General features: G+C 46.0%; 1 protein-coding gene across 1 annotated transcript in view; it reads right to left on the bottom strand.

The window, feature by feature from the left end:
* Nucleotides 1-2,481: 2,481 nt before the first annotated feature.
* TMEM150C (transmembrane protein 150C) overlaps nt 2,482-10,764 on the bottom strand; it is a 27,245-nt gene continuing 18,962 nt past the window's right edge. The window contains exons 3-4 of the mRNA XM_012647144.1: nt 7,793-7,970; nt 2,482-4,469 (exon numbers count right to left, since the gene is read on the bottom strand). Of these exons, the coding sequence (XP_012502598.1) occupies nt 4,261-4,469; nt 7,793-7,970 (387 nt within the window). The 3' untranslated portion in view covers nt 2,482-4,260. The remainder of the gene's footprint in view (nt 4,470-7,792; nt 7,971-10,764) is intronic.

The raw sequence follows: 10,764 nt of genomic DNA on the forward strand, positions 1-10,764 counted from the left end.
AGCACGTGGCAACATTTAAAACTAGAACACTGGGCGAGGCACCCAGAGAGTGAGTGCAGATAGGAAAGGAGAGTTTCAAGGACTCTGGGGCCACGAGGCCCTCCAGCACGAGGACAGCAGGGAGAATGCAGCCTAGGACAGGAAACTGACGGGGACAGTGAAGCAGGAGGCAAGTTACAAGGGCACCAGGTTCTGGAGACCAAGTGAAGAAAGTGTTTTGAGCAGAGGGATGGGGTGATCTTCTTGTAAAGTGTTGCTTGTGGATGCAGCTGAGGTAAGAAAAGCTTTAAGAACTGAATGGGGTTCGTCCCTTTTCTCTGCCTCTGTGTTATGACAGGTTCTACAGCGATGCTTTGGATCTCCCACTTCAAAGGAATGACAGTGGCCAAAGAAATTGCGAATCGTGTGGTGGTCACTAGGTGTTCGCAAATGTTTCTCCAGTTCCGGGCACACGGTAGGAGTGCCACTCTTAGGTTTGGGCCCGTTATTTGCCCGAGCCAGTAGAAATACAAGGTCAGTCACGTTCATCCCTTCCTGGCCGGAGCATTAAGAGCCAGTGAGCAGGCTGTCCCACGTTCTTGGCCACGGGCAGTTCTGGAAGCATGTGTTGGGATGAAGCCTCTATCAGCCAGGCTCTGAGGTACTGCCGTGGGCAGAACCCCCTTGCTGACCCTGGACAGGCATCTGCTATGAGAAACAGACTTCAGTGTTGTTAGTTTTATCTTGGGATAGCAAAACCCAACCTACCCTGACACTGTGCCTAAGGACAGCAGTAAATAGTGGTGCTCCGGTCTCCGTTTATAACCAGAAGATTACTAATTTCAGGAAATGAAAATTTTACTTTTCCATACCTGGGGTAGAGAAAATCCAACAAATAACACAGATAAGACTTTCCCTCACTGTTGGTTCTCCATTAAATGAAAAACGGTTAAACTTTTAAAATAGTAACATTGTTCCCCTAACCAGTCGGGGACGTCTTCTTCTTCAGTAGACTTAGTTGGACTACCAGAAACGTAGTTGAGTGTATCTCAGAGTTTGTTCTCCGGGCCGTCTGCATTAGTCCTCCAGAGATGCTCACTTCAAATGCAGATTTCCTGGTCGTGGCCTTTTATGTTTGTTTAGTTCTTATCTCCTAGGAGGTTACATGATCTTCATTTACATGTGGGTGTAGTACAAAAACACACAGTCATGTGTCATTTAACAGCAGGGATACATTCCGAGAAATGAATCAGTGGGCGATTCTGTCACTGAACAGACATCACAGAGTTACTTACACCTAGTCTACACGGCGTAGCAGCCTGTTGCTCCTAAACTGCAAACCTGCACAGCATGTTAGTGCCGATGGCTGTAAGCCGCTGTAACACCGTGTGACTTGTATATCTAATCATTATCTAAACAGAGAAGAGCTACTGTAAAAATACGGTATAATCTTATGGGACCACTGTCATATATGTGGTCCCTTATTGACCAAAAAGTCGTTATGCACATGACTGTATTTGGTCTTTGTCGCCAGTTCCTGGCACAGAACTCCTAAAACTCTTGAAATTTACTGAGCAATAGGTGTCTCTTGTGATACAAAAAAAGACCCTCTTTTGGGGGGGGGGGTGTAGATAGCCTCAGGATGGGGCTGTCCCCAGAAAGACCAAGTCGTTAGACCTCCAGACCCAGCAACCTCCAGGAAGAGGGGGAGGCTGGGGATGGAGGTCTATAAAATAAACTCCGCAGCAAGAACAGCAGAACAACCACCAGGATGAGCACAACAACAACAGCGAGAAGACGCTCCGAGGAGAAAACAAAGAACCGCACGACACCCCCCCCCTCACCACACAACGCCCCCCCCGGCCGGATGATGAGGAGTGGAGCAAAAAAAACCAGAAGAGACGAAAAAAGCCTCCTGAGTTTCCAGATTATTGAAACCGAAGGGGGCAGGGTGGGTGTGAGCGGCCTCCAGCTTCGTAGCCACGTTGCGCAGAAGTGACGGTACCCTGTGGACCCAGTGCTTGGGGCTGGCGTCTGGAGTGCGGGCAGTCTTGGGGACTGAGTCCTTAAAACTGGGGTCTGATGCTAACTGGGGAGTTGGCGCCAGCACTGGCGCCCCCCAGTGGGGCCCAGAGAATCAGAGCCGGCTGTTGGTGTCGGGAAGCATCCTACCGATGGAACTAACAATGAAGTTCACGTTCAGCATGGTGTCTGAGTTTACACGTGCCTCGGTATGAGAGAGGAAACGTTAGTGCAAGACACAAGGAAATCACAATTTTGCATAAAAGAATTTATTTAGTGGCCAGATCCCCATGAAGAATGTCAGTCATTGCTTGGTTCTGCTAAAATGTGCTATTAGATTTAAGAAAGTGTATGATTGCATCACCAAAAGCTGTTTCATTTGGATTGTGCAGAGTAAAAGAAAACTTCATAAATCTTTGTTCTTTCATAAAATCTTTAAAATATAAAAATGAAAAAAGAAACCCAAAAGCAGTATTCAAAACTAATAAATGTCACTTTAGACTATTTACAATAAGATGCCTGTTTAATAGGAGAATACGCTCAGCTTGATCCTTTTCCTCACATTTAAACCTTCCAGGTGTTTCCGCTCCGCCATCTGACCCCTGGCCGTGATTTCTTCAGTCCTGTCTCCCGTGAAACCGCCACCTTCCAATCTGTCTCCCTCATCTTTGAGTCTCTCTGACACTCCTTTGTCCTACTCTTGAATTATCAATGATGCTGTTCAACAGATGTTTACTGAGCACCTAGTATGTGCCGGGCACTGTGCTAGGAGGTGGGGCTAAATACAGACACGAAAAGACATTGACCCCTCCCTCAAGAAGCTCAGACTTTGGGTTGAATTAAAAAATGTTTTTCACATTATAGTCCCTGAAATCCCAGGCCTCCATGAAGTCGATTTGGGAATTTCTGGAGACAAAGTGCACTCACGGAGGGTCTGTCACCTGGGCTCCGACACATTTTGAATTTGGAATTCTGCTCTTTGTCATGGAGCACAGCTTGAGAAGCCCACACCTACCGCCTGAGCTCTGCACGCCCAGCAGGTGGGGCAGTAGGGACCACCTTCATCGATTCGGTTTTTGGGAAGGGTATTCTACAAGTTCCAAATTTGAAAAACCCTCAATCAAAACCAAAAAACCTAAATTTGGGCAATAGATAAATGTTACAAAAGTCTCCCTTGAGTTGAACTTTGAACCGGATGCTCTAAAACTCTTTTCTTTCATAAAGACGCAGCAGGAGCTCTTTTTATTACCTGCACGCATTCCTGTTCCTTTGTTCTCTTCTGTGAATGCTTTCTTAGCCTCACACAGAAAAGCAGCAAAATCAGCCTGCAGGTGACCTGCCCCCACCCCGGCCCGCCCCGATCACGCTGAACCCAGAGCAAGCTCAGCCCTCGCATTTGTTCTGTGTCATCTTTGTCCATGAGGCCTAGAGAGACCCACGGGATTATGGTTACTTCAAGGAAAAAAAAAAAGGTAAACCATGAAATACAAAACAAAAACTGTACATGGCATAGTACGGAGGCAAAAACGAAACCATACCCTGCGGTCCCCATCTTGTTCCATGCCTGGCAGACAATGGCCCTGCAAGCGTTCACAGTTGGGAATCTTTCACAGCCGCAGCGAATCGAGTCCGAATCCTGGTGGTGGGCCTCACCCGCGCAATCCAGCACGTTCCTTTCCTGGGAGCCACACAGCTGACCGGCGCTGAAGGAGCTTTCGCGGGAAAGTTCGGTCCTGCCTTTGCACAGGCTGCACAGGGTCACGTCGCAAAACGGTTGCCATCCCATTAGGTGATGCGCCACCATCCCTCCACGAATGTTAGCGCCAGATGCAGACACCCCCACAGGCTGGCTCCAAGCCCTTCGGGCCTGGAGGCGACTTCGGGAGTGGCCTTCTTCCCATGTGGCGTGTGGCCCGCCCTGCTCTGTGGGCCCGGCCATCACGGCGTTTGCGAAGTCGAGGGAACGAGCAGAGCAGGGAGGACCGGCAGAGGGAGGGAAAAGGGAGGCTCATGCACAAGCTGCTTGCTCCGTCCTGCGTGCAGTTTCGGTGTGACAGTGTGACAGCCCGTGTTCCACACGTGAGGGCTTGTGCTTTCTCACTACAGAAATAACACGCCCTGAAAAGCTCGTTTGGCAAACGTGGCCGTGAACGTGCGTGTGTGAGATGGTCATGAGGTCACATGTCAGGCCCTGTGAGCGTGTCCCCTCGCCCGTCCCCCACCCTCACACCCACCTCACCGCGAGGACAAACCGACGGGTTACACCTGGTCGGTCTGATACTCGGAGGCTTCCGACAGGCTTTCCGAGAAGCTTAGGAAGTTCTCCTGGTACTCAGAGCAGACGATCTCGTAGCGGTAGTGGCGGAACTCCACGGCGAAGGTGCCGAAGTAGGACAGGAAGCACATGACCAGGCCCCACTGCACCCGGGCCGCGTACATGTGGACGTTCTGCGCCATGAGGATGAAGTCTGGGGAGAAGCCGTCAAGGAAACCGCCCTCGTCAGCCACGTGAAGACTAGACTCTTTCCTGGGCAGGGACAGGTCACAGAACCTGGCTCCCCCCCACCGGCAGAACCGGTGGCTCAGTAGAGCTTGCGGAACATGCAGACCGACACGAATAGTAATATTTAACACCACTGAGCGCTTTGTGCCAGACATGCTTTTTGGTGCTTTCGCAGATAATATCACTTCATGCTCACAGTAATCCTGTTATCATCATCAGTTCATTTAAAAATAGGGAAACTGAGGCCAAATGGATAGCTTGCCTGAGGTTACACAGATACGAATTGGTGGAGCTGGGATTCAAGCAAGCATCTGATCCCGGGCCACGCGCTCAACTGCTACACTCCACAGCTGCCTGGTAAACTGTGAGACTAGCGAGAGGATCACAGCTCCAAAGTAATGAGCTGGCCAGAAAAATAAAGCTATCTTTTTAAAAGTCACTGCAAATGACCAAGAATTCGTAGTTATCATATCTGTGGAAATAATTTTGAACACATCAGATTGCTAACGACCCCTATATAAGCTGTGGGTGGATCTGCAGTGCTACTAATAATGTCTGAGTGGCCCCTCTTCTTCTTCTAATTTTCACTATTGTCCTTCATACAATACTGTATAGCCTAGTTTCATTCCTGGTATCACATATCAACTTGGGCCCAAATGAAAATATGCAATTAATAAAACAAGAAAGAAACAGATGAGACCGGGCACAGTGGCTCACACCTGTAATCCTAACACTTCGGGAGGCTGAGGAGAATTGCTTGAGGTTAGGAGTTCAAGACCAGCCTGGGTAACAGCAGAGACCCTGTTTCTACAAAAAATAAAAAAATGAGCTGGGCATGGTGGCGCATGCCTGTAGTCCCAGCTACTCGGGAGGCTGAGGCAGGAGGATCACCTGAGCACAGGAGTTTGAGGTTGCTGTGAGCGACGATGAGTCCAGTGCGCTCTAGCCCAGGCAGGAGACCAAGACCCTATCTCAAAAAATATATATTTATAAAATACAAAAAATAAGAAACAGATGAGACTCCTGTGCCTAAATATATATGGAGTCTGTGTGTGTGTGTGTGTGTGTGTGTGTGTGTGTGCGCGCGCGCGTATACACACAACAGAATAAATGGAGGTAGGACCTGAGAAGGAGAAGGCTGAAAAGCCCACAGCATGCCAAGGGGCTGAGCACTAAACACATTTATTTAGGAAAAAATCGGAAATCTCCGCTTAGAATTAGTCCTATCTTCTGAACTTAGATCTAAAATCTTGGGACATTTTCAGAGAGCAGAGTATGTGAAACTGTATCAGCCAAACTTTGCTCTCCCAACTGGGCCTTGACTCATTCACCTGGGAACCAAGAAATGGTTCCAAGTGTTCAGAAAAAACATAGATCAGAATCACTTGGTGAAAGCTCAAAACTTAGAATAATTTAAAGTCTGTGCATACTCTTCTGACCGAGGATTCAAAATGTTGCCAAAGCAATATTAACTTATTTCTTAAGTGAATGGGGAAGGCATAAATCCTCAGATCTCATATTGGCAGTTTGGATCTTTCTCATCATAAAGTATTTTATCAGGTCGCTAGCAAGAAGGCAAGGTTTTTGGCTCGGATTTTAAGTCTTTAAATGTTCTCTATCTAATGTGACTATAGAGCTTCAGAAAACCAGTAGAATGACTGAGTGGCAGTTTGCGAGGAAAGAAGAAATGAAAGACTCCAAATGCGCCACTAACTTGAGAACGTCTCTGAACGCTAAACGTTTTCATATTTTAAAGCTCCTTCTCCAAGGCGGGACGCTGCAGTGGCTAAGAGTGCAAGAGCCGAGCTTGAGTTTCAATCTCGATCCATCACATACTGTGTGATCTTGGGCAAATTAACCTCTCTGTGATTCACTATTCTTATCTGTTAAGTGACGATGAAAAGAGTTGATGCATATAAAAGAGCTTAGAATAATACCTAGCACATGGTACAGTGTCCAATAAACATTAGCAATTACTAGGATTGAAGATGCGTGATGATGTTAGTCGCCACACATTTCTACTGTCTCCGGAACCTTGATTCCCTTCTCTGGTTTCCTGAGGAAGAGGAGGACCTATTGGCGTGAACACTTCCGGTTACTCCGCTCCATGGAATGAGAGACTGATCTGATTGGTGGGAATCGGAATCGGCAGGCCTCTATTGGGCCACGCTACCAGTAGGCGGGGCCACTGTGCTACGCTTCCGGACTAGTTGCTCTGGGATCTGTTCGCGGTTAAGCGAATGAGGCCACTTCCCTCCCTTCCCCGGGTTTCTCTGCGCGTTACTGGGGAGGTAAGTCGAATTCCAGGGTGTGAGAGACGAGGCCTGTGGCGTGCTCCCTTCCAGGTTTACTAGGAATAAATGCTGATTTCTTCATCTCTGTCTGGCCCGTTGTGTCTGTTCTCAATTGCTTCAAACTCCGCGGGGAGGAAGGGACATGAATATAGTTCCCCAAACCTCAGGTATTCGTTTAGGAAAACGACACGTGCGGCGGTAATCTCATTCTTGAATTTGTTTTTGTTTTCCGGAAAAGCTGTTATTTTAAGATGTAAATGTAGTTTTCCCTTGAAATTCATTTTAGAGCTAGTAAATTAAATGAGACAACAGGGCCAGCAACAAAGTCACAAATGAATTTTTTGAAGGTGGAGAAAAAAGTGGCAATTCTCTTTTGGTTGTGCATTCTGTGTTTTTCCCAAAGGGAACCCTTAACGTCCTTAGCGATAAGGAGAGTCCATGACGCCGTTCCTACAGGTTGAAACGATCGTGAGGGCAGAGCTTGTTTTATTTCTCCATCTCCTCTTTGACAGGAAAAATTGGTCTGAGAGTATTTGTTTCTGTACCCTTTACTTCTCTGTTTTGTCTTAAGAGGCTGAGATGATCTGTCAGAATATCCTAAGTCCCTGGGAGTGGCAATTATCTCATCTTCTACCGAGACAGCTTATTTTTATTTATTTCTTTTTTTGAAGCAGGGTCTCTTTCCATTGCCCGGGCTAGAGTGCAGTGGCATCAACATAGCTCAGTGCAACCTCATACTCCCGGGTTCAAGCGATCCTCCTGCCCCAGCCTCCCCAGTAGCTGGGACTACAGGGGCATGCCACCACGCCTGGCTAATTAAAAAAATTTTTTGTAGAGATGGGTTGCTCAGGCTGATCTCAAACTCCCGGCCTCAAGCTATACTATTGCACCTCAGCCTCATCCACGTTGGGGATTACAGGCTTGAGCCACCTTGCCCAGCCAATTTCTTTGTTTAATCTCACTAGTAAAGAACCTTTTCACGTTCCAAGGATACAGAGGACCACACAGAGAGTGATAGATGCTGACAGAATAACTCGCGGAATTCCAACTTTCCGTCCTTCATTCTTGATGTTGACTTTCAGTGTCAGTGCAGCCTGGATCCAGCAGGTCAACGTGCCAAACCCAAAGGTCAAGGAAGTTCCGACGTTATGGATTTCCTCATCGTTAGTGAGCTAAGGGATGAACAGATAATGAGGTGTGGAGGCTCACTGAGGAAAGGAGACATGCAACCTGATGGAATATGTGAGGGGGGAAAGACAGGAAACGAGATATCCCAACAGTGGGATGATGGATTTTAGAAACATTAGAGTCCTTCATCTCCACTGGCTCTTTGTGTCTGTTTTCAAATGTTCAAGCTCTGAGGGGAGGAAGGGAAATAAACAGTATCCCCAAACCGTAAAATCATGTGTTTAGACAAACCATGCAGGCAGAGGTAATCTATTCCCTGTGTTTATTTTCCAGAAAAGCTTGGTCGGGAAAGCAAAAGAAAAAAGCAGGAGAGTTACACAAAAAAAGGGGAAATGTTACTACAAGCATATCTCCCAGCTTTGTTTTCTAGGCTAAGAAAATGAGACCGAGGATCTGGCTGTGTTTTCACTGACCGAGGATGGCCGGTTCTAGGCCGGTCAAAATTTAATTGGCATAGACGACTAATACCCCTTGGGTTGTTCTTTACTCTTACAGAACTGGCCTATGTAATGTGACCAATTCATTGTTAATGAGAATTTTTTTGGTTTTGTTTTCCTACAGGAATAAGAAAAACTGACACCTGTAAGCTTTTGCCATACCGTGAGATCCATTCAAGCCGCAGTCCCCAACCCTTGGCGGGGCTGTTGGGAACCGGGCCACACAGCAGGTGAGCAGCCCTTGGGCCAGGGAACCTTCATCTGCATTTACAGCTGCTCCCCCTCCCCACCTGCGCTCCGCCCCGTCAGACCAGCAGCGCATTCGATTCTCATAGGAGTGCGAACCCTCGTGCTTCCGGGATCTAGGCTGCCCAATCCTTATGAGAATCTAACACCTGATGATCCAAGGTGGAGCTGAGGCGGTGATGCTAGCGCTGGGGAGCGGCTGCAAATACAGATCATCATTGGCAGAGAGGTCTGACTGCATGGAGACCGTAATAAATCAATTGCTTACAGATTTGTATCAAAACCCTATCAGTGAGTGGCAAGTGACAATGTAGTAACAATAGAAATAAAGTCACAATAAATGTAATGTGCTCGAATCATCCAGAAACCATTTCCTCCCACCCCATCCCAGTCCGTGGATAAATTGTCATCCGTGAAACCAGTCCCTGGTGCCAAAAAGGTTGGGACCCTCTTCATTAAAGGATGACAGTATTCGAAGATTCATACTAATGATTTTTATAGAGTAAAGAGGTCAAAGGAGACCCATCTGGGTTATTTTAGCTGGGCATTAGAGACGTAAACTCTCTAAATCATTACCCATTGATATTTAAAAATATATCTGTCACTTAAAACTCCTTTTGTATTTACATACATTTTTAATTGCACATATAGGAAAATGAAATCTACTGTTGAAGAGAGAGATGGCTTTTTAAACCATGGTAAAAATATTATTTCTTTGAACTGTCATTACTTTCAGATGTTTTGTTGTTCAACGTTGTTGTAAACAATGGTTGCATCTAATCAATATCATTTTTCTGTTACAATTTTTCCTACTGTTTTTGGCTGTAGGAGTTTTTCCTCTTTTTTGGAAAAAGCCATTTGTTCCCTCACAGTTCAGAAGACATATTTTCAAAATTTATTTAAAATAACAATCCCTAAAATCAAATTTCACTTCTAGAAAACTGACTTTCCATGCTGTATACAATTTCTTCACTCATTATTTATAATTTTTAAACCTAATTTTAAAAATAGATAAGATAGCTACATGGTTCAAACTTTTAAAAATTATAAAAGGGGGATTTGATTGAAAAGTCTGTCTCCCATCCCACATATCATACTCTCCACCTGGTTTCTGCACAGGCACGAATTTGTTATTTGTTTCTTATGTGTTCTCTGTAGATATTCCAGCAAGTGTTTTTCACAGTAGTGTCATTATTCATGGTTTTGAATATCTGTGGTTCATCAAAACCACCCAATCTCTGGGATTCTTCTAGGACTTTACTAAAGAACAAAATGTGTACTTAGTAACTCATCAAAGCCCTGGTTGAGAGAAATGGTAGTTACTGAGCACTTTACAACACGCGGCACAGCCAGGCGAGTGGGGAAGAGATTCCCACCAAAATCGCAATAAAAAATGCCCCGTGCCCTAACACTTGGGAGCTTAACAGGATAAACTCTCGAATATTTTCCTGGTAATTCACTGCCATAGCCAATATGTTCTAAGAATGCAGCTTTTTGGTTGTCCAGCTTGATACGGATGAGAGCTAGAATAGTTAGAGGAATGGGTGGGATGGCCTATTTGTCAAGCAACTCACTGAGCAAAAATTACTTATTGAGTCGCTACTATGTGCTTAATGAATTAGCAGTCCTAGGTTTAGTAAATTAGCAAGACTGAGGGGTAGGACAAGAGACAGCCTTAGAAAACCCACTGCCATCTCTTTGGTAAGAATGTCACTAAATGCTCACTAGAATGCTGAGGGTGGGCCTTGAACGCCTATGCCATTTGGATGTCATTCAACAAATGGGGGGAGGAGTGTCAGGATCAGTGTTTGCCCACATGGAAGAAGCTGTCAACAGCTGTCAATATATACAGCACAGGTTGGAGGATGGTGGGGAAGGCAGGCAGGCAGGGAAACCAGTCAATATAACAGTGCAGGAGGTCTCCATGTCTATTTGACAAATAAAGTCATTCAGGTCAAGTGTTGGGTGACGGTATTGGCCAAGGAAACTATTCTTACAGGTCGTGACCTCGGGCTCGCAAATTTCTAGGAAGAAGGGTTAGAGTTAATATATCTTTATACAAGTCATAGGTGTTCTAGAGAAATTCTGGGCTTTC

The sequence above is a fragment of the Propithecus coquereli genome, unplaced genomic scaffold (genome assembly GCF_000956105.1).
Source record: "Propithecus coquereli isolate 6110/MARCELLA unplaced genomic scaffold, Pcoq_1.0 Scaffold26, whole genome shotgun sequence".
Lineage (NCBI taxonomy): Eukaryota > Metazoa > Chordata > Mammalia > Primates > Indriidae > Propithecus > Propithecus coquereli.